A 24006-nucleotide genomic window follows, 5' to 3' on the forward strand; every position below is an offset into this window, starting at 1 on the left:
TGTTTAGTTTAGACTTGGGTTCAAGTCCTGGGCCCATGTGACTTTCTGACCTCCCAAGGCTGGGTCTCATTCCTAAAATGAGACATCTGGAGATCTCTTGGGTCTCTTCCAGCTCCAAAAGTATGCTGCCACAATTTAGGAAGTGGTCACAAGAGGGCGTTAGTCCTGACTTTACTATTAACTTCTAGTGCAGATTCTGAAAAACCCCCAAGGCCACGGTCCCACCATCCATCCAGAGGCAGGCCTAGGCCTACGACAGCAGTATCATTTCCAGCTCGGCTCTGCTTAAGGGCTTAGTCAACACGTGTGCTGCCTCTTGCTACTTCCTCTACTGGCGCTAGGAAAATTTGCTATTTGTGCTTGTCCTTTGTTCTTGACCAAAAACACTCAACAATACTTCAGTCCCAATTCACATTTCACAATGGCCTTGACTGAGGCCTTGGGATCATCCATTTTGAGCTGGAATAGATCTCAAAGGTCATCGAGTCCCACCTTCTCATTTTACAAATGGGGAAACTTCCGGAGAGGAAGCAATTTGTCCCACAGGCTAGCTACCTCTGGCCTGACACCTTTTCCCTTTGGTTTAGATCCTCTGGACTTTCTCCATCTACTTGGAGTCTGTGGCAATCCTGCCCCAGCTTTTCATGATCAGCAAGACTGGGGAGGCAGAGACCATCACCACTCACTACCTGTTCTTTCTGGGGCTTTACCGAGCCCTTTATCTGGCCAACTGGATCTGGCGGTACCACACAGAAAATTTCTACGACCAAATTGCGGTGGTGTCTGGGGTGGTACAAACCATCTTCTACTGCGACTTCTTCTACCTCTATGTGACCAAAGGTAGGTGCCAGGGCAGGGCAGGTGGTGGCATCATTCCCACAGGATTCCCCCAGAATTCCCCAGAAATCAACACATCTTCTGCATCCAGAAGTGGAAGGCATGTTTCATCATCAGGCCTCCAAAATAAAATTAGGGAATTTGAACCCAAGTTTTGAAGTCCCTTGATTTCATCTTCATTTATGTTGTTTAGAAGCATAAATTGGTTTCTGTGATAGATCCTTTTGCTCTGCACTGGTTTATACAAGGTCTCCCAAGTCTAATTCTCCATACTTATTTCCCAAAGTGATGCCATTGCATTAATACTTAGCCATTTCTTTATCAGCATGAACCCATTACCCCCACCCCTTATACTACAAGTGCTCTATTTTTGTAAATACTGGCCATTTGCCTGCCTTTAACCTCCTTGGTGTAGGACTCATATGCCATCTTTGACTCAATGATAGCAGCGGGGCCAAGTCGCAGCTCCTCCATGCATTCCCTGACGTACCTTCATTTCCACAGTTCCTCCCAAGTTTACGGTTTTCATTTTTCTCTTCACCAACCTGATGGGTACGAGGTGAAAGTTTTGAGTTTTAATCTATTTGAAGTATTTGATTTTTGGTAGTTGTATTTTCTCCTGAATACTTCCCCCTCATATCTTTTGGATGTGTATTGTGGAATATACTCATTTGAATCTTAATCTCCTGGACCTTTCATCAAAATATTTGATGCACTTTCTCCAAATAACCTTTTTCTCCTGGCTGCATTAATTTTGCTAATGCAAAATCTTGCTTTATAGAATTTTTTTTCACAACTGTTTTAATTCCTTTATTCAAGAATTCCATCCATCTTCCTTTTCTCTATGCTCCCAACCACAGCTGTGCTAAGGTACCTTTTCAAGTTTCTATGACTACGTGATATTTTTTATTTACTAGATCCATTTGGACCATATTGTGATATATATAGTGTTGATCTAAACAGAATTCCTACCTAGCTTTTTCAGTTTTTGCCAAATAGGGGAGTCTTTCCACTGGCAACAATATCCTTGGGTTATCTGAATCTAGATTTTGCTTACCTGATCTAGTCTACTGACCAGTTTTCTTATAGTATTCTTTGATAATTTGATTAGCATAGCATTGCATCTATAAATTTAGAAAGCACAATTACTTTTATATTAATGCACCGAACTACTATTTCCTTCCAATCACTCATCTCATTTCTGTAGCTTTTTACTGTTTCTATCTTGAATCTTAAGCAGATTGACTCCCAGATATTTATTCCTTTTGTAGTTACATTGAATGGAATTTCTTTTCCTAAATTCTTTTTCCTATCATACTCAAAGCTTAATGATTTGTTTTTTTATATTGCCACTTGTTTTAGCTAGTTTCCATCTTCTGCCTATGCTCAATTACCAAGTTTTTAAAATAACATTTTTTCCCACCCATTTCACAAATCCCTAATATTCTGTGCAATTACTCTTCCTCCTTAACTTGAACAATCTCCACTCCACTGTCACCCACACCTTAGCCTTTGACACCCCTTGGAAGTCATACGTACCACTCCATGATCTCCTCTTCTTCCTCCCTCTATTAAAGAGTCTGGACTCTAGTGCCCCTGAGCTGCTGCTTCCTAGTCTTCCTAGATGGCAGTCAAATGAAAGATTCCTGGGTCATCACCTGAGAAAGGCTATCCCTCAAACCTCCTGCCAAACAAAGCTTAATCCCAGATAACCTCCATTTTCTGGGCATCTTCCAGTTATCAAGTCAGAGTTCAGCTCTGACCCACAGTTAGGCTCCCACACCCTTCTGGAATTCTTCTGACTGCCTGGCAGTTTAAGGCAATTATTCCAAAACCCCCAAATGCTTACCTAATAAGCTGCCCCCAACCTCAAACGGAAACCAAGTCTCTGACTTGGCTGGGCATGGAAACACTACCACCCATTCTCCCTTGATTCCATTTCATCCTACCTCCTCCAACACCTAGCTTCCCCCATCTTTCCCTTCTTTTAGACGGCCCCTCCCAATTGCAAACAGCTGATCATCCTTCAGGGATAGGTAAAAAAAAAATCTATCTCATCAGCCAGTAAGTCCCCTAACTACTCTCATCTCCTGCTTGCTCCTCTCCTGCATAGTTTGACTTCAAACTTCTTTCTGTATCCTCTCCGCTGACAATCTCACCATTCAAATGTACCATCTCCAAGAATAACTTCAGTTCCATTAAAAAAACCCTGCCCTCTTCAAATTCATTTCTGTTGGAGGTTAACACCTCCTCTTCCCAACCTCCAAAGCTGCCATCTCTTATTAGTCCTACCCTTACACTCATAACCTCTTCATGGGGTGGCCTGCTTTAACACATTTTTAAGTCCAGTTGTGACCTATGCCTTCCCAGCTCCTATCAAGACTGTCCAAGAGGAACCTCAACTATCACCCACCCTTATTGGTGCTTGCTGTCATTCTAATTCTCTCTTTATCTCAACAGTCCTTAAAGGAAAGAAATTAAGTCTCCCAATGCCAGTCTGAAGACTCCATTGAGAAGTTAAACAAAACCCCAGCAACCATGGATGTTTCCAAAGTTCCTTTCCTGCTTTCCTGACAACCAGCTGCTCCTAGAATTTCTGTGGTGCTACTTTTGAACAAACGGACTTCCAGGAAGGGGAAGTAGAGAATACTTCCCTTACCCTCCCCTCTACTCACATCAAGAACTTTACAAATGAAGGATGGGACAATTCTTGGGGCTGAAGCATGCAATCCTTCATCCTTCAAGTCAGAATTTAAACTGGCTTTTTTCATGCTTTCTCCCCAAACCAGGAAAGGTCAACCAAATCAAGTGGGTCCTAACCTCCTTGGGGAGACTGCACCAAACGTTAAACTCATCTTCTATATTAAGATACAGTCTGTGTGAATTTAGGAGTAAAATGGGAAATTGGTGACCTAGCACTGTTAAATATTGCTATTCCCTTTTCTATTCCCTTAAAATATAAACTTTAGCTACAACTCGAGGGGAAAATATGCTGTACCTCCGTGGGTCTTTTATTAGTCCTAGAAATTCTCCTACAGTTCTAGGACACTGACCAAGCTTACAGATGAGAGATGCAAACCATTGCAGCCCACCAATTCACTGGACTTCTGCTAAAAGAATTTGTAGTAATGAACAAGTGGCAGTTTTATTGTCAACAGTGTTTTTATTTATACCTACAAAAGAAAACAAGATGGTATCAAAAGACAATTTACAAACTAAGAATAGTAACATAGCCTTTAATATCCTGTGCCTGAACATTACACATCTATGAATCTTTCAAGTCAAGTCTTACTGCAACAGGAATGTGTTTGGAGACCAGCAAGGGCATGAACAAAAGCACTGATCCCACACCAAAAGCCACTAACCCTTCAATCAGAGAAGTCCACACAGTGAATAGTCAGGGAGGGTCAGAAGTAACCCACAGATTCCACATTAAGTTCCTCCCCCAAAGGGTTTCACTGATACCAAGGCAATTGCAGTTATCAATGCAGGTGCTTCTGAATAGGAACTTAACAGCAAGGACATGGGAGGCTGATGCTCAGGGTGACACAAAGAGGGACCCCTTGCAAAATCTGTTAGATCCAAGCTGCAATAGCCTTTGAGATGTGCTGTTGTGATTAAGAAGCAGGAGCAAACTAAATGCTGTCGTGATTGCCAAAAAGCCCCTTTCTCATCAACATAAGCTTTTAAGAGCGATGAGAGGGCAGACTACCTCCCTGGGTTACTTCTGCATGAGAACGCACAGGTCAACAGTTTCACATCTGCTTGAGGGGAGAAGAAAACATCTACAACGGACTTGATCAGTGCTCAGACAGCAAAAGTTCTTTGGGGGTCTTGGTTCAAAGATATATAGCACAGGGCAAACTTTTCGCCTCAGTAATAGGTGCCTTTCCCCACCTCCCACCCCATATCCTCAACTTTTATGCTAGAAGGAAAAAAAAGGGCAGAGAGAGACATGGAGGGCAAGGGGAAAAAAGGAATTATGGAAGCCAAACAGCTTATGTGCACAGAATTCCAGCTTATGCTAACAACCTACCTGGTATGTTGCACACTTAACCAGACTTTTAGACAACCTCAGGACAAGCCCCCCCCCTTTTTTACTCCCCCCCCCCAAGAATCCTGAAAACAAAAACAAAATCAGGGAGGGTGGGGGCAAATCTAGATCTTATCATTCAAAAGTACAGTCCTCCACAGCTGCCCATGATAACCAAAGTCTCTCTCCCTGGCCCTTGGGAGAGGTGTTTGGGGTTTGGGTGCTTTACCAAAGGACATCAACATAGTAACTAGTTAAGGAGAGATGAAAAATTATGTGAAACAAGGGCAGGGAATTCTCTCCAGGATCTGCTGTTCCTGGCCCATCTGCCAAATGAAGTCACATTAGAGAATAGACAACATGCTGAACTACAAACAGTAAACACTCACCTACCTTCAGATGGAGAAAGAGCAAATTAAATGCTTACGTTCCAGTCTTTCCTAACCTTTCCCTAAAATACTACCTACCTGTAAAAACTGACCACAATAGGATCCTGGAGAAACATACCCAGAAGCTCAGTTCTAAAGATCTATATTTCAAAATTAAAAGGGGAGTTTTAAAACAATGAACTCAGAACAGCTCTGCCTAATTCCTTTTGGGCAAAAAGATAAAGGGATGACAGGAAAAAGGGACTTCCACCCTAGCTCTGTAAACACTGATGTTAAAAGGAAAACCCTGTTCATTACACAGAGATTCAGAAAATTCTCTGCTATTAAAGGTACTTTATATCCTGCAGGTAAACGCATGGAAGTGGGGAATAAAAATCTGCTTTGTTTCCGTGAGTATTTCTGTTCAGCTCACCCACAGCAGCTGTCGGAAACTGACTTTCACAGATGGTCCTGGCATTGGGAGGAATAGATAAAGGCAGCTCCCTCCCAGCTGCTGAGATGCTTTACTTTAACCATCACAGAAAATACTCATAGTTTTAAAATTCAAGCTATTCATTTTAAATACCAGTTGTATTTCTGGCCACGGTTAAATCCAGGCGACTCTCAGCATCTAATTTCCATGATATATATTATGGCTGACCATCAATGGTTGCTTTTTCAGTCAGAAAGGCAGACCCATTAAAGATGCCTTTTGCAGGGACGTTAGTAACATGGGAGGTGGAAGAAGGCAGAGTTAAATATCCAATCCAGTATGAATCTGGTTGCCACGAAACGTTTCACAGGCATACCTTTAAACAGGTGAGCTCAGACACATTGCCCGTTATAAGAACTCCACTCCAAGAGAATTTCAGAGAATTTGGATCATCATTTCAAATGCTCTCTGTATGCTCTCCCTGCACCCCAGTCAAATGAGCACATCGAAGGCATGAACGCCGTGCTCTCCTGGGCCACACTGCAAATCTCCCTCCCGCCGAACTCCTTAACTTAGACAAAACAAAAATGGGCTAGGAGTGAAGTGCCTAATGCCCAATCTTTTTTTCTAAGAGAAAAGAAAGCTCAGCTCAAATTTCCTCAACATGCAAGAAGTTGGAGGAAAATAAAGGGAACGCTTCCAGTCGGCTATATATATATATATATATATATTTTTTTTTTTTTACAAAATTTCTAATATGGACTGGATCATTTTGGCGGGTAGAAGAAATCTGGCAGTGGAATTCTAACTAACCTGCATGAAAGACAAATCACAATGGTTAAAAGGGGAAAAAAAAGGGGGGGGGGGAAAGAAAAGTAAAAAGGAAAGAGAGTTCCTTTAAATGTAAGTAAGAGGTCTGGATACGTCTCACCACCACCTGAGTGGTTTCATTTACGGGAGGGGGGAGGGGGAGGGGGAGGGGGAGGATACTGGTAAGCGGTCTGCCCCATGTAACCTATCATGTTAGTAGCCCCAGGAGGTTGTGGAAACTGCTGAGACATCAGAGGTTGAGGTTGCTGCCCTGAGCGGCCCAAGCTGCTATACTGCTGGCTGGAGCTCTGAGAACTCCTCCCAGCTGAGGCGGCACTACTAGCGCCATAGGTGCCAGCCCCGTATTCCTGAGCTGCATAGCCACTGGTGCCATAAGCAGCTGCCCCATAGGTGCCTTGGCCATAGGTGTACTGGCCTGCTTGAGCTCCAAAGGCAGAATTGGGACTGCCATAGCCACTACCATTAGCGTAACCAGCTCTGTCTGTATCTCCACGGTCACGATAGCTTCCAGAGTCTCTCCGGCTACCATCTTTAACTCCTCGAAGCCTGCGATCACATTCATCTTGGTACATCAGATTGGGATTGTTGACTGAAGAGGTGGTACGATATCGAGAACGACCACCTAAGGAAAAATACATGGAATTATACGATGCCTAGATACAGGATTTCAACATGACTGGATATCATCAGGCAGATAAGATCACTTTTTACTTTTCCTAATTCTTAAAATTTGGGGCAACTTTCTGAAAATTATGCAGCAATGATTCCTAATATTTTTTCTTAACTTCTACTTACTCTAAGAATACCCAAATAAGTTCAAATGTTCAACTTTACATTTAAGGGTGTGGATTAAATAAACTCTATTCACAGATTTAGGTGATTTACACCTGAGCTTTTAAAAAATGATGTTCAGCAATGAACCAGGAGTGAGGCTGACCAAAATTCTATTTTATTTTCTGACATTGTAAGTAAATAAAATCTTTCTGCCTGAGTTTCTACAACCATAAAAACAGGATCAAAATTAGCATATATGCCTAAGCACAAATAAAGGTTGGTAAGACTCTCTGAAAATACATCATTGAAGTGTTTTATTTTCAGTTTGGAATGTTCTTGCATGCATTTCTAAACACCATTGACTTTAGTCATCATGGTCATTGAGGCTGGCAGTGAGGATTGTAATAGAAGACATGCTAACATTGGAGAACAGGATGAAATTCTAAATATTGTGAGATACTGTCTAAATGAACAGGGTTCTGTTATTAGACCCAGGCTACATCACTTACAACATAGAACTAGGCTGTAATTTTCAAGAGAGGGTTAAGAACAAATTCCTCTTCCCTCCCTCCTAAGTACAATCATCGCCAGGGAGCAAAGTTTCACCTGCATAGTAAATACCCAAAGCCCCATCTGAGGATCTGAGAAATCCCAGAACTTCATTCTTACCCCCGCCTCCACCACCTCCTCTGTGGTCCACCAGCTGCATCAGTTTCGGGTTGATGGCCTGATTGGCCTCCTCTAACACTTTGATTAGTTCCCTAGCTTGTTTTAAGTTTCCTGGGGTGAAGAACGTGTAGGCAGTGCCTTTGTTGGTGCTCCGGGCTGTCCGGCCAATTCGGTGCACATAATCCTCTGAACTGTTGGGATAGTCATAGTTGATCACAAACTTAACATCTTCCACATCTTCAGGACCAGTTGAATCCAAGACGGAGGTTGAAGTGATGGGAAAGAAGGTAAAGAATGTGCCAACGATAGGTGTGAAGCACGGATGTGGATGACAGCAAGAGGAGAAAAGAATAAATTAGTAACCACACTGAACAGAAACAAAACAGACTCATCCCAACAGAGTAAAAGACGGAGGAAACAAGATTTGTTAATCTTGGGAACCCCATAAGTGGCACATTACCCCCAAATGGATGCAAAAGAATTAAAGCAACCATCTCAAAGTCCTGCCTGTGCTGAATGAAAGCACTTCAGAGAATGACAGGAACTGTCCAAAGGTACCCTATGTTGAAGAGTCAAGTGAATTCCAGTCCCCTTCACTCCAAAACTCACTAGAACACGGAGCAAAACGGTACCATTTTAAGTAAGGGCAAACCACTTCGACTCTGTTGGGAGAAGCCCAGCAAAATATAACAATGTTACACACTTACCTTCAAATCAGTTACATGGCAAAAACAGAGCTTCACATACTTTCTTATGACTACTTTGTCAAAGCTTAAACAACCAAAGCATTTCATATTCTTTGTTAAACTTCTCCCCATCATCATTCAACTTTAGAAACACTCGTTACAAATTCTGTCCACTAATGTTTTTTCAAAAATTGAAATAAATCATCTTTTCCTTCAAATTATCATGAAAACACATTACGCTAAAATGCTACTATACTACCAAGTTCAGTTTCTGATGATCTTGCTCAACTCAAGGTTGTGGTTTGAACCCAACCAAAGCTTGTCTAAGTGACCAGGGAATGAGATGAATAGCCAATTTGGAAAATGCCACGAAACCTTGAGATATATTCTGGCCATCTCTGAAAACTAGGTAAATGTTAGTGTGATGCTTGAAGTTGTAAGATAATCTATTTATTATAACAAGCAAAGTTAAGACTGTCAATAGAGTCCTAATGTTTTGTGGAAAAAAAAAATCTGCATTTTACAAAGAATATTCAGAAAATATCCAAGATAAAACACAGATTTTTGTGATATAAATAATTAAAAAACATTCTCTGTTTGTTACCAGACCGATGCACACTCCCTCCTCCTTTGGGAAACCGCTGCAGCCGATCCCGTCTCTTTGCCTTTTATTTTTGGCGGCCTCCTTTCGAAAACTCCGCCCTCTGACACGGGACCACTGGAGCGCGGGGAGCATGCATCAAGGGTCCGTGGCAGTGAGAAGTCCCCACACACGCTCGCTCTGTGAACTGGCTTAGATGCTTCTCTGTAGCCCCATTTGGTTGCCAAGCGCCGGAGAACCTGGGTTCGGGTAAAAATTTCAGGTCCTCCAACGCCTCCCCCCGGGGATAATAGGGGTGATTGTAGAAAAAAATAATGAATAAAAATGCAAAAGTTACATCCAAAGGGTCAGACTGCATCTATTGCCCAGACTGCATTAATTTCAGGGGGAGATGATTTAAAAAAAAAAAAATGTTTATGTAACTGTTGTTAAAGGGATGGGAAGAAAGGGGCATTATGTCTGTTTCTTATTACAGTAAAGGCTCCTCAGTCTTTGCTGACTCCTAAGTCCTGAATCACACCAGAAAGAGTGAGAAGGCAGATATCACAGGGGGCAGCGTGAGTCTCCAGCTAGGGTCGATGATGCAACAGAGCAAAAAATATTGTGCAAAGATAGGACAGGAGTAAGATAGGGGATGGGAATTTTTGATCAACAGAGCCACATCTTCAGAGCCAGGGTAAATAGAGTCTGACAAGCAGCCAACTGTCTGCTCCTTGGTCAATCCCATTCCGCATGTCTGTCCAGCAGCAGATCAAGTTGAATGACCGCACTCAAGTGCTTTCTGAAGAGAAAGCATTGGGGACTGTAGTCAAGAGTTCGGATCCTAACACTTGGGAATAGGGAAGCAGGAATGGGCCAAAGCTGGTGATGGTTCTCCTGTGTGCACACACAAGAGCAGACACGGGATTTGGTTTCTCCAACCAATCGTGCTCTGATGTATTCGTGTGCCACAAAGGTATATCTTGTTGCCTTTAGAGAAGATGTAGCAAGGTCAGAAATACTTTCTGAGCCACATACCCTTTGGTCAGACCATCAAAAAGCCCTATGGTCTGGCCTGCAGTTCGGTGGTTAATTGGGAAACGGGGGTGTGGGGGCAACAGGAGGAATGGGGAATGGAGAACAGGATGGGGATGGGACAGAGGCTAAGAAATATGCTCATCTAGAGTGGCTCCGGACCACCCATGCAGAGATGCCCCGAGCCTGCACTGAGTGACGTGCAGCTGATAGCAAAGCTTCTGTTAGAAAACAAGACAAAAGAAAATTCAATGTTTTTAGTTTAACCAAGTGAAGTTTAACAAAACAAGATTTTTAGAAAGACCAGGGGAAGGAGCTTTCTCTCGGATAGTGACTAATGAAATTCTGGGAGTTGAACTTACCTGAAGGGAGCATTTAAGAAACCACTGTTTGCCAGGGAGGGAGAGAAAAGGCCTGGTGACTCCGCCAAAATAGTGCGCCCCTGTCTACACGAGGTAGACGCCTTCACTTTCCAGATCTCAGAGGACCTTGGTCACAAGCTGGCCAGTTTATTTTGTCCTCCTTTTGATTTTACAAGGCAGCAAACAAAGGGGCCCAAACAAGCACAGGTGCTGTTTAGTAACAAGAAACAGACTCGTAGACCTTCCCGGGCCCCTTCACTCAGGTGAGTGGGGGGTGGGGGTGGGGAGGCTGGTTACAACATGGCGGCCAATTAGGTTGAGGGGGTGCAGGGATGTGGGGGGGGCTGCAGGTTTATTTTAACTGTCTAGGCGAGATGCACAAAGAAGCTACCAGCACATAGCAAGCCTGTTTAAAAATCACCATCACTGAAAGTTTTCTTTTCCATATAAACTGCTTCCAGGCCTTAGCCCCTTCTCCCAACAGGCCCAAGTTCTCGCTGCACAGGTCCAGACATGACCTTCTGAGGGCAGAGACAGTCTCCAGTCACGGCTGGGAGGCCACCACCTCTCAGGGAAGAGGCAATCAGCAACGCTTTTTGGGTAAGGATTGGAGAAAGAAAAGTCTGAAGAGGAAAAATGTGCCAACACACTTAGAGCTCGGTCTCTTGACACTTGTCTTGTTAGGTTCAATGCCTTCACAAGGCTCCTGAGGATCATAGTCTCTCTGGCCTTTCAAGATTTTTAAGGCAGGCTCCCAATTACAGAAACCTGCCACCAAGTCAGACTTAATTCATGAGAGACTCTTCTCTACAAACATTACTTTACAGAATGGCACTGCCAAGTCTGTCAAGCAAATTAAAAAAATCAAGTGGCCCAGAGATGTCTGGGTGTATCAGAAGTCACAGTACAAGCCTGCCAGAAGATCCATCTTTAAAACTGGCAAAACTGTAAGTTTTTTACAAAGTGGGAACTCAGTGCCCGGGATAATTTCATTTACAGCAGTTGGTAATAAAACTGGGCAACAGTGCTTGACTCTATCATCCATACAAGAATATGCTCAAAACCCCAACAATCCATTGCAATTGTACTGCAGAGCAGAGAGAGAAAAGAGGTGAACTAACTTTGGAGCTCTGCCTCACAGATGGGCAACTGCCACAAACCCAAGTTGCAACAAGGTCAAATAACCGTTGTTCAGCTGGCCAAGTATCAAGAAGAAAAAGTACAATGAAAATTGCATAAAAGCAACTAATGAGAATGTTTATACAGATATCTTCCTTGAAGATAGCCAAGCTCCATACAGCCCATGCTGACCAACCAACAAGCCTGGAAGAGCAAATAGGGGCGGGCCAGAATGAACTGCTTTGCTTTAACTGACTGAATGTCTCTTCTCCCTCTTGAGTAGTCATGCCTAGGCCTTGCTGCAAACCAAAGCCTGTTTGTTAGGAGCAGGAAGAGACTTCGAACATGTTAGGAAAAAAAAACACCAAAGTTTTAAAATAATCATTTGTGGGGGAAATCACGCTTTGCATTTTTAAAAATGTATCTAAATACATATATAATAGACTCTACTTTAAGGTAATATATAAAGCTCCCAACCAAAAAAGATACATATACCAGTAATAGGCAAGAGACACCTATCTGTACAAACCTAGCCCACGAGAGGCTACATCCGTAGCAATGAGAATGGGAGCCTTCCCAGAACGGAATTCTGAAAGACAAGAGCCCCCCCCACCCAAAGTCAAGTTAAAAGAGCTAAGGAGCAGGTTTTTAGAAGAAAAAAGAATAAACATTTCTAGTTTTATTGCATCTTGTTTCCATTTTATCAGATAAAAACTTACAGTTGCATCCCCACCAAAAAAATTTACCAACTTTCTAGTACTGTTCATCTAACCTAGATCCTCTATTTCCTGTAAGTTCAATTTAGACATTATAGAAAACTTAAGGGATGGTTCTAGTCCAAATGCATCATTTGAACAATGGGAAAACTGAAGGCTAGACCAATGAGGTGTTTTTTTGCTATATACTCCCTAAGAAACATAAGAAATCTGAATTTAGGTTTTCTTTCCCAATTCAATACACTTCACATTCCAACACACTCTTAAAATATTCATGAAGCTCTAGCAGAAATGGGAAAACTAGGAATAAACAGCTGTGGGGAAGACAGATACATTCCTTTTAAAAAGGAGGACACATTTTATTATCCCATTTTAATCACTTAATGAACCAAAGAGGAAAAATCTATGAAGGGAAAGGGAACAGATTAAGAGAAAATTGCAGGAAAAAAGTACAAAATTTTTGCTGAGTCAGTGGTATTACTGAGTCTTACTTTACACAGTAAACATCTCCCCCCACCCCTCTGCCATCTCACACTTACTTCTCCCTCAAGAATTTGACTTAGACTTAAACTACAAAGTTTAAGAAGTCAGTGAAAAGTGTTTCTAAACTACTGGTCCCAATTCATAACAAAAACACTAATATTTCAACAAAAAACGTCCAATACTCTTAGGTCTGTCCTCACCGTTGAGTACCCAATCTCTTTCTGGTTGACTCTTGTCTCCATGGATACACATAGCTGGCCATCTGTCAATAAAAATTGACCTTCATTTTAGAAAACATAATAAAAAGGAAAACAAAGCCAAGAAAAGATCTATCAACTATTAATTATGTTTTAAAGTTTTGTTGGGAGTTACCATGTCAATGTGATCATTTTGCAAAACAAATTATTAAGGGGCTACATTTTAATTTTAGAATCCCTACCACTCTGAAGCTGTCAGTTCAATACCACACTTACCCATCTCTACGCATCCTTCGGGTCAGGTCATCACATCGTCTTTTTGTCTCCACAAAGATTATGGTCTTATTTTCTTTTTCAGCCATTATTTCCTCCATCAGCTGGATCAGTCTGGAAGGCAATCACAAATTCTACAATGTTTATCCACTAAAGTGACAACTCTCCCTAATATATTAAATAACCCTGGATAGTGCTGATTTGGAAAATCAGTCAAAACTGATTTGCATACTAAGGAAAAGGTTATTGGAGAACAGTTTCTTACTTGTGGTCCTTCTCACTTTCCATGCAAACATCCACAATCTGCAAGATGTTGTGATTGGCACTCAACTCCAGATTGCCCACATTGATCTGGGTGTAGTCTCGAAGGAAATCCTCAGCAAGTTGGCGAACCTCTTTTGGCCAGGTGGCACTCCACATCAGTGTCTGTCGATCAGGCTAAAAGCAAGGAGAAAAGTGTTGCTGAATGAAGAAACTTTTACAGCTAGAGATTAAAAGGGAAAAATATCAGTTTTTACATACCCTGATTTGGTCCACAATCTTTCGAATCTGAGGCTCAAAACCCATATCAAGCATCCTATCAGCTTCATCCAATACAAGGTAAGTACAACGGCGAAGATTGGTTTTTCCTGATTCCAGAAAATCTATCAAGCGACCAGGAGTGGCTATGCAGATCTCAACACCTACAAAAAACAAATTCAAGGGGCACAACATTACTTACATATCCAGCAGACTAATGACTTGAGAAAGCTAGGTAGCACAGTGGATAGTGCATCAACCCTGGAGTTAAGAGGACCTGAGCTCAAATCTAGTTGTATGACCTTAATCCTGACTGCCTTGCCAAAAAACAGAAAAGGAAAAAAAAAAGCTTTAAAAAAATCTTTATCCCAGCTAAGAATAAGGAGTTCATCAAAGGTTACCACAGAAGCAGTGGAAACTCTAAGGTATAGACATGTAAACTTGTGATAGACAAGCAGTAGGGGAAAAGATCAAATCCTACACCTTGACAAGCAAATGTCAGGAACAGTCAAGTTCAGCCCTAGGAAGGACACTGGACAGTACTAAATTTGACCTTCCCATTTTTAGAGTTAATAGCAGAGCCCAAGTTCTGATCCCAATTCAGGATTCTTCCTACAACTTCCAAGTCCTGCCACCTCAATCACGTCTCATTTTGACAGCACATTCCAAGTTTTTAAATGGTACCATCCAGACATTGGCAGTTGGGTGGAGTCTATGACTTTGTCCTTGAGGGTGCCAATCTGATCTGTAACTGGGGAAGTGAGATTAGGTGACAGGCCCATGGTTACAGTGCCTTCAATTATGAGACCAGAGATGAATCCAAGGCTTTCTGATTCAAGTACAGCTTCTCCATTCACTTGACTTTGCACTTGCTGAGCCTGTTATCAGGCGTAAGGACTTTGTTTTGCTGCACCCCTCAATAAACTAATAAACTTATTAAAAGCAACTGTTTAACAGATAGAATGCTAGAAAACACCAGCATTCTCAAAAATCTCTTATACAACTATGAAACAGTTTAAAAAAGAAACTTAGTACTATACTTGTACAAACTAACCATTGCCCTTAAAATACATTGGAAGGAAAGAAGGTAGTAACCTTTCCCTCCCTAAGGAGTCTTTCAAGGTTCTTTCTTGGAGGTCCCTAGCTGGAGCGAGGGGAGGATTTCCCATCCTGTCCTTTGCCCCAATCAGCCAGACCCTCTCTTCCCCCATCATCAACCATTTCAGAGAGAACACTCATCCTCTCATTCCCCTCTACTGTACCTCCCAATATACCCATAGAACCTCCTGGCCTTTCTACCCCCTCCTACAGCTAAACCCTCCTATTACTTTGTCTCCTCCAATTCTGGTGTGAGCACTTTTAAGAACAGAAACTATCTTCCATTTACATATTCTAATAAATGTGAATTACTTTTTAATTATAGAATTTTTTTTATCTTTTTTTAAATGTCATTCTTAAAGGTGAAACACCATAAAAATACATTTCTACTTTTATAATGGAAGCTAAATGGAAAATAGAATTTACAGACATCTGTTTTTCAGAATCTCAGCCATGATGTTCTATAAATATACCCGGCATTTTTACACTCAATGCAAGGTTTTAGAATTCCTTAATACCTCTCTCCAAATCTCGAATCTGGGGACCTTTGGGAGCACCTCCATATATGCAAGTACTTTTCAAGCGAGAGCATTTGCCGTAATCATCTGCCACCTGCTGCACTTGCTGGGCCAATTCCCGAGTAGGTGCCAGAACCAGGCACTGCAAAATACAAAGGAGATACAAAAACCACACCTTTCAAAAAAGCCAAACAGGGATAAAACTGAGATCTTCCAAGAAGCATAAATGATTAAAACCAACCACTCAACCCTGCTTTCCCCGGGGGGATCGTGACCTCATCACCATCACTGAACTAGTACACATCCATGTATGTCTTGCCTTACCAATTATCCTGTCAAGCTTGTATATATAAATCCTAACTTTTCACCTTCTCTTGTTCCCACACAGGGGCTCAGTCTATATAAACTTGCAAAATTGGCTCAATATTCTCTGCATTCTAACTGCTTCTATGGACTCTGGCAGACAGCTTCTTAAATTTAAAAAAAAAAAAAGACACTTACAATTGGGCCATCCCCCCTCTCCAAATAAGGCTGATGGTTGATATGAACAATTGCAGGCAGCAGATACTGAAAAAGAAGGACACAAAGAAAACGTCACCTTTGTTTCACACCAATCTTTTGAAACAGATAATATTACATAATGACATGAGAAAGTTTTAGGTCAAAGCTTGATCTGCAGAAAGCTGCAATACTGAAGCTTGGGGAAGGAATTCCCACATTGGTCTCCTGAACAGTCTAGACTGCATCCTTGCTATTACTGGATACTGCCTTTTCACTTACAGAACATCAAATTAAATTCAGCTGAAACTTAGGAGAAAAAACTGACAGTTCTCCTAGTCAGGTTTCTGCCATTTCACAAAGTAGCAATATCAACACACTTAACGTCATCTCCATAGAGAGCAAGGGAGAAAAGGCAAGACGAAAAGAAATTCTCATTTATGCTACACTTGAAAAGTTTATGAAACTTCTCCTAGAGGCCTAGCCTTTGGGATGCTCTCCACCACACAGAATCACCCAGTATAGAATTCAGCGACCTATGAGACAGATTAAATGAATATTGGTAAGATGATATGGTTCCTGATACATACCGCCAAAGTCTTCCCAGAGCCAGTTTGGGCAATGCCCACCATATCACGGCCACTAAGAGCCAACGGAAATCCCTGGCATTGAATTGGAGTTGGTTCTGTGAAGTTCTGATCCATTAGCACATCCATCACATACTCTACAAAGACAGAAAATCAAAACAACCCTTCACTCAAAATTTAGGAGGACACGAGTGGCAGTCATATTGAACTCAACTGGGAGTAACCACATATTTTGTCACTTTCTATAACTAACAACCAAAACTCTAGCTCAGTGTTTCCCAGCTTTCTGAACCCCCATCTTCTTATAGTTCATATAATAAAGTCAAATTTGTCATGCATGTGTACCAAAAAAAAAAAAAGATTCATGAGCTCTTTCAGTAAGAATGGGATGCACTTCTCTAATGTACAGCAATAATCCCATCTCTTTGGTGGAAATTCAGACCAAACTACCCTTTGCCCTCTTTGCAACAGTTCCATTGCACGAGTATCCAAGGAATAGTTCCAGTTAAGAATCTCTGCTCCAGAGAAATACCACAAATTCTCTTAAGACCATGGGAAGTTCACAGAAGAGAACTCTTTAGAACACTCTTGAAATTTATCACTCTCTCCTCTCTCAAGAGCTTTTGGCAAACTTTTAAATTTCTAGTCCCTAAGAACTTTATGACCTACAGATTTCCCCATATCATACCCCTTAACCCCTTGTTAAGAAAATCAATGTCTAGTACATGTCATTGGGTTCAAGAGTGGACTGGACCCTCTCTCCCAGGTCACCCATCAAAATCTAGAAAATTTGAGGTTCTCCATTTGACTCCTACCTATGTCATCAGATAAGGCTACTTAATTTCTAAGTCTTACCCACCTAAAATTACCAAGTACTCTTTCTACTTATTCTCTGATCAACTAAATAAATCTCTTCTTTCACCAGTGCTTTCTATATACAACAGTCATAAATGTTTATATGAATAACTTTGTAGACTATATCAAAGAATACTTACGAGGAAAGTTAGCATGATGGAAGGCAAACACTGGTTTAGGACAAACGTCTCCTCCTCTTACTGTGATTTCCTTTTTCCGGCGCAGTTCATCAACTTCATACTATAGGAAAATAAATCCAAGCAGGTGAGCACAAAGTTTCTCTTTGGGAAAGCTATTACACAGCTTTCTTTAACTTGGTAACCATAACCATTAAAGGCAATTTCCATATCATTAAAATAAAACATAAATACATCTGAGTGTCTAGGAGGACTTTGAAATGCTGTTTCTTCCTACCAATTTTAAAAGCATGCCTCTGTCTAATGGATGTTTTTTGAGTTAGCTAGTGGTGCAGTGGAAAAAGGATGAGCCTGGAGTCAGGGAAACCAGAGTTCAAATCTAGCCTTCCTTTCTTATCAGGTGACTTGCCCAATGTCACACATCCTTGCCTTGTAATGGAGTTTCTTCAATGGTAAAATGAAGATGACATTCAAGTAAAGTACTTGTCCCAGAGTCTTGACACATAATAAGCACTATAGAAATGCTATTTATTTTTAATTCAATTTAATTTAGTAACAATTCAATTCCACTGGTATGCTGAGAATATCCTCTTAACAAGAGGTCAGTAATTTCCTATTCATAGGGAACTTAATGAGATGCACAATATAAAACAGCAACCCCTTTTACAAGTCTGCATAGAAACTGTTTTACCCATACACACAGTAAAGCCTTAATTATCTAGAATGGTCAGAGAAGTAGGTATTTTTCAAGACCTCTGAGTCCTGTTTCAACACATGTTGTCAAATATCTTGGTGGAAACTAATTTTTATCCATTTCCAGTGTTTCTTGATGACAAAATTATATCATAGCCTTAATTCACTTTATGTTACAAAAGAACAAGTGAAGCCAATGCTTAACTCAAGTGATACAGTAAATGCTTCAGAAATGCTTTTTTTCCTGACCAAGGGGGCAAAGAGGCTCAAAATAATGCTTAAAGTCAGATAACTAAATAATAAAAGTCAATTAGTCTCTTTATTTCTACAAGAGTATCCTTTCCACTATAATAACCTGCCTGTAAACGTTCATTTTTCTTTGATGATTTAAAAGCTTTCAGGGCTCTAGGGTCATCACCATGTTAAAAAAAACTGTATCATTTTATCCTTTTTGTCAATTTGTCATCAAAGTACACCAAGAACATTTTTGTTGATGGAATGGTTACTTTAAATCTACTCCATATATCATGTATGTAATAGTTTAAACTAGGATTATTAGAGTCAACATTTGGAATAAAAATAAGTAATGCAACGAGTCTATTTTATAACTTACTATTTGTTTAGCACAAAATAAAGCAAATGTTGAACTAGGTCTTCGCTACGGTCCCTTCCAACTTCAAATCTCACGAACTTGACAAGACACACTTCTCATTTTCTGGTTCTCAAATCCTACAGTAAGTAGCAAGTGCTATTTATATTTTCCAAATATACTGAAACCACTTTATGGCTAAAAGGCATTTTTATGCCCAGTCAACTATAAGAAAGGTTAAGAAATAAAAATCAAAGAAAAAATAGATTAAAGGGTCCAGATGCAATGGGCATCATATCAGTCAAAAATGATTATACAAGTGTATGTCTATACATATCTATTCACATGCATTCATGTTTTTAATTCTCAAAACAGAGTCACAGTTCTTATATAGAGGGAAAATACTAACAGTTTGTTAAAGTACACTCTGGCTATTTAAAAATGTTCTTTCAAGTTCACAAAATCCACTATAGAAACTTACCGGGGTAAGCCTGGCTACTTCAGGGTGTTCCACATAAAAATTCTTCTCAAACTTTGGCAGCTCACTCAGGTCCCATTTCTTTTTACGCAACCGCTCCCCAGGATTACCAAACTTCTTTGGGGGTAAACCTCCACCTCCTCTTGCTCCAAACCTAAATAAGCTCATCAAAATTAGTCCATCTTATTGACATTTTTTTTCAAAAAGTGCATGTATTAGATCTTAGTTTTTTACAGTAAAAAAAATTAAATTAAATATTACATTAAACCTTAAATGTCATTCCAGAGTTTCACTTACAGACACCAAAGTTTGGCTGCCTAATTCTTCCAACATTGATTCCAGTTCCATAAAAATGAACATCAGGAAACCTGGGGCTATTTTCCCCAGGTTTTAGCACTAGAATGCCCCTCCTATCCCCGTAAAATATCATGTCTATTAATTAAGGTCTTTCACAAGTCTACTCAGAACTTACTGCTTTAGAATTAATTCTGGAACTCCAACTTTATAATTAATTCATTTATGATTTTTAAACTTATTTTTAAAAATCTAATTAGTCTCCAACTTCTTCAAAGTATCAAAACCCTTTGCTATACACACACACACACACAGCTACATGTTTAAATATAAATGCAAAGGGACAAAATGGATAGTTTGTTTTTCTTAAGGAATTAAAATCATGGGTGCTCTTTTTAAACCACTGGCTTATTTCACACAAATGAATCATTTATCAATCATTAGGAAAAATTATAAAGGAAGTTAAAAAAAGTGAAACCAGCACAAAAAGCCATTTCAATTAAGCACTTTAATAATGGTCCTTTTCCCTCAAATGCTGAATCAAACTAGTTGAAAAAGCAATGCTTATTAGAGCCAGTCAATACTAAAGGAAGTCTATATAAAACATGTTCTATTTCCTCCTAATCTTTTAATTTTTAAAAATTATTTGAGCATATACTAAAAGGATAACTTCTTCCAAATAAAAATTGCTCAAATTTGCTTTTTAAATTCATTTGTACAAGTATATAAAACGAGATCACAAAAGCAAATCTCTAGTGATTGTTTTATATATCTTGAAATAAAGGCTCTATTAGCCCAAATTTTTTATTCCCTGAAAAAAGTTTAAAGCAAACAAATAAAGAAGCAAAAAACCCCACTAAATTAATTGTTTGGAGAAAAAATGTTTAATTCTTTTTATATATATATAAACAATTCCCAGTTGAAGCAGCCATTTTCTCCAGCCTAGACTACCAGACTAATGAGGCAAAGCAAAACAGATTCCAGGAAAGGTTAGGTCTATATTTTGATTTGGTTTTAAATTTAAATCTTTGGGTTATTTATTTTTAGCTTATTTTATAACAGCTCCTCTCCCTTTTTACTAACAAATAAACATGGATTTTCATAAGAAAGACAGCCCTTGCAATTAATACAAAATACTAATTATTCTGCACTCAAGATGGCAGGTTGGGTGGTGATGTGGTCTTTAAAAACCATATTTGACACTTTCTGTATTTACTTTCATGATGAAGCTGTTCATACTAATATGTTTAATAAACTCAATAACTCTCTTTGGTGATTTAAATTTTACTAATTAGTAGCTATAATTATAATCTACCCTGTTATATTGGAATGTTTCTGGACACAACCATTACAAATTTAAGCTATTCAACTCTACCTTATAAGAATTTACTTTAATAAACAGTCAAACAGGTCTCAGTTGCAACGTTTTGCTCACATTGATTTGTATGCTCTATTCTATCCTTAAGATAATAAAAGTTTACATGGGTTTTAAAATAAGGGATCAGTAATACCCAGCATTTGTATTGGTTATTTCTGGTTGCTTTTGTTTTACTTATGTGTAATTTTCTAAGATTTCTGGGACATGACAAGAAAAGGGATGGGCAGAAGCTGGGGGCCAGATCTTTGCACTATTATCACAAAAACAACATGAAAACGATCATCGGTTAATCATCACCACGTCTGTGTCTGTCATTTAACAATTTCGTTATTTGGGCCAAAATGCTAAGTTGATATATTTAATGGAGGGAAAGGGTTTTTACAGGCAGGACAGTTAAAGGGTAAGACCTTTTTTGTTCTAAGGCAGTTGGTTTGTCATTTGAAATTTATGAGGGGGCGGCACAGTGGATAAAACAGCGGCCCTCAGCCCCGTTGCCTTGCAAAAACCTAAAGAAAACGATTATGGAGGCATTGGCAAAAATGCTCAGTAATGAGGCAAGCATCTTCTCGGGGTGACCCAACCTTCGGGCTCCAACGCCACGAGGGGGAGACCCGAGAGCCGAGGCCTGCCACGACTCTCGCTCGCACGTAGATGCCCGCTTCAGATCGGGTGGGAATGCCCGCTGGGCCCCGGCACCAGCGCCCCAGTGGCGCAGAGGCTGCGGCCGGGCCCGGGCCCGCTCCAAGATGGCAGCTGGCGCACGCGGCGCGGCGGCCCGGCCAGGAGCGGCCTGTTCCCGGGCCCCGCCGGCCTGCCGCGGCCTTGGCCTCGGCGAGGGGACGCGGCGCGGCCCGAGGCCAGGGCTCCGGGGCCCCGCACCCGCCCCTCCCCCCGCCGCCCCCCCGCCTCACCCTCCGCGGTCGCGGTCCCGGTCGCGGTCTCCGAAGCCGCCTCCTCGCATGGTGGCGCCGAGGTCTGGCAGCGGGGCGCGGCCGGCCGGGGGCCCGGGCAGGAGCGGGGCGGCGGCGGCGGCGGCGGAGGCCGAGGCGGGCCCGGGCTTCGGCGGCGCTCGCTCCTCGGCGGCGGCTCCACTCGTCGGCGTCGCCACCGTCGCCTACTGTCGGGCCGGAGACGGGCGCGGGGCTGGGCCGAGGCGGGCGGCGGCGGGAGGCGGCGGGAGGCGGCGGCGGCGGGGCGGGCGGCGGCGGCGGGGCGGCGGCGGCGGCGGCGGCTGCTTCCTCCCTCCCTCGTCGCGGCTGCACAAAATGGCGGCCGCCGCGCCGACTCCAGCGCTACGCACGGCCGAGGCGGCACGTAAGCCGCGGCCCCGGCCTGCGCGCCCCGCCCCCGCCCCCGGCCTGCGCGCCCCGCCCCCGCCCGCGCCATTCCCCAACGCGCACTACGCCGCCCGCGTAGGCGGCCGCCCGCCGGAGCCCCCGGGCTGCGCAGGCCGCGTAGAGCGCGCGCGCGGCCGGGCCGAGGACGTGGCGTAGCCGGGCGGGGAGCGGCGGGGGCGCGCACGGCGCGGAGCGGAGCGCGCGTCCCGGGGGCGCCGGGCGGGGGCGGGGCGGGGCCGCGCAGGCCGCGGCCTCCTCCATGGTGCGGGCCCCGGAGCCCGGCCTGCCCGGCCTGCCCGGCCTGCCCCGCCGAGGCGCCCGTCCCCATGTGCGGGGCACACAGCAGGGGCTTAATAAATGCGGACCCACCCGAGCAGGCCGGGGGCCATCCTCCCCAGCCCCCCTTTTCTCCTCAACCCCCTGCCCTGTGCCCTCTGGCACCTCCCGGGCTCCTACAAAATGGCTTTTTCTTGGGCTGACAGAGGCCCCGGAGAACATTCTTGGGAGCTCTAACGTTAAGAAAAGAAAATCTGAGTTCAAATCTTGTCTCTTGGGGGGAGGCGGTGACCTTGGCTGAGTCGTTTGTCCAGGACTCCGTTTCCTTCTCTGCCAAAAATGGGAAGCTTAGATTTGGCAAAATGCTCCTCTCTGGCGAGTGCCTTTTGGGAAAGAATGGGCTTGACCTATACAGGGCTTTCCTGCTCCACCAAGAGCTTTGGAGCATCCTTTGTCTCCATGGATCCGCATGGGTCACCATGACAACCAGAGAGGAAGGCCACCTCACCAGCTCTCTCCCCTCCCCACCCCCTTCCCAATGCCCTCCTTCCCTAGCCCAGACTCGCTCTCTTCGATGCCTCTGACTCCATCATCTGCCAAGACGGGAAACTTTTCTCATTAATGAATTAGCTAATTTGGGGCCCTTTTGAAGAGCCAACATCAAACAGTCTCTTCCAGACTTGCCTATTTGATTCCTTTTAGCTAATTCCTACTGTAATCCCAGCTCACGGAGGTCACTGTCCTTTCTCTTAAAAAAAAAAAATTGCATTTCTTTTATCATGAACTTGTCAAACATGAGAGAAAATACAAACATGTCTACATCCAAAGGAAAAACAGAGGGAAAAAGATTGTGTAGGAAAGCACAAGGCTCTATTATGTACAGCTTGGCTTTTTAAAGTATGTGTTAAGTTAAATATGGTAGTTTCAACACTGCCCTGCTTGTCTGATTCCCCTTCTGTGTATTTTAAAATATTTCACTGACACGTTTCTTGTTATTTTTTTGACATTAGTATCACTCCCTCCTCTTGTATTTCCACTACACGCACACACACACACACACCCAAAAAAAGGCCTCCCTTATTTAAAAAAAAAACCAGTTAATTTAAGCAAAACAGAATCACCCACTGGCCAAATCTGAACGTGTATGTATGTCTCCTTCTGGACCCTCCTCCATCAAGCCTCTGCCCAAAGATGAGAACTAGGCTTCATCGGCGGTCCTCTGGGACTTGGGATGGAGCCGAGTTCTGAAGTCCTTCATGGTTGGTTGTCGTTATAGAAGTTGTTTTGGTTCTGCTCATTTTACTCCACATCAAGGCTCCCCAAATTTCTCTCAATCTGTCCCATTTCTCATTT

At 42.4% G+C, this 24006-nt stretch overlaps 2 protein-coding genes across 3 annotated transcripts in view; one reads left to right on the forward strand and one right to left on the reverse strand.

Annotated features, from left to right (window-relative positions):
- KDELR3 (KDEL endoplasmic reticulum protein retention receptor 3) overlaps positions 1 to 6534 on the forward strand; it is a 17473-nt gene extending 10939 nt beyond the window's left edge. Inside the window, exons 4-5 of one of the 2 annotated variants that reach the window (XM_074226934.1) lie at positions 588 to 840; positions 3298 to 6534. In XM_074226934.1, coding sequence (XP_074083035.1) covers positions 588 to 840; positions 3298 to 3338 — 294 coding nt within the window. In that variant the 3' untranslated portion in view covers positions 3339 to 6534. Of the gene's footprint in view, positions 1 to 587 lie in introns of both variants that reach the window. The other variant, XM_074226933.1, reaches the window with a different exon arrangement.
- On the reverse strand, positions 6529 to 22203 carry DDX17 (DEAD-box helicase 17). The gene is made up of 13 exons (XM_074226931.1): positions 21952 to 22203; positions 19372 to 19522; positions 17612 to 17711; positions 16620 to 16753; positions 16033 to 16098; positions 15532 to 15673; positions 13919 to 14079; positions 13662 to 13834; positions 13400 to 13510; positions 13127 to 13188; positions 12257 to 12316; positions 7946 to 8182; positions 6529 to 7124 (listed from the first exon to the last, which is right to left on the reverse strand). Exons 1-13 carry the CDS (start codon positions 21999 to 22001, stop codon positions 6619 to 6621), a joined length of 1953 nt encoding a protein of 650 aa, XP_074083032.1. The 5' UTR covers positions 22002 to 22203; the 3' UTR covers positions 6529 to 6618.
- Positions 22204 to 24006: the final 1803 nt, after the last annotated feature.

This window comes from Macrotis lagotis, chromosome 2 (assembly GCF_037893015.1).
Source record: "Macrotis lagotis isolate mMagLag1 chromosome 2, bilby.v1.9.chrom.fasta, whole genome shotgun sequence".
Taxonomy (NCBI): domain Eukaryota; kingdom Metazoa; phylum Chordata; class Mammalia; order Peramelemorphia; family Peramelidae; genus Macrotis; species Macrotis lagotis.

Excerpts from the sequence above, each read along its gene's own strand:
- DDX17 (XM_074226931.1), bottom strand. The coding sequence starts at position 22,001 with ATGCGAGGAGGCGGCTTCGGAGACCGCGACCGGGACCGCGACCGCGGA. Across the intron at positions 16,754-17,611 it reads CCATCATGCTAACTTTCCTC|AGTATGTGATGGATGTGCTA; the intron begins GTAAGTATTCTT and ends CTGTCTTTGTAG. Across the intron at positions 15,674-16,032 it reads AGAGGGGGGATGGCCCAATT|TGCCTGGTTCTGGCACCTAC; the intron begins GTAAGTGTCTTT and ends TGTATTTTGCAG.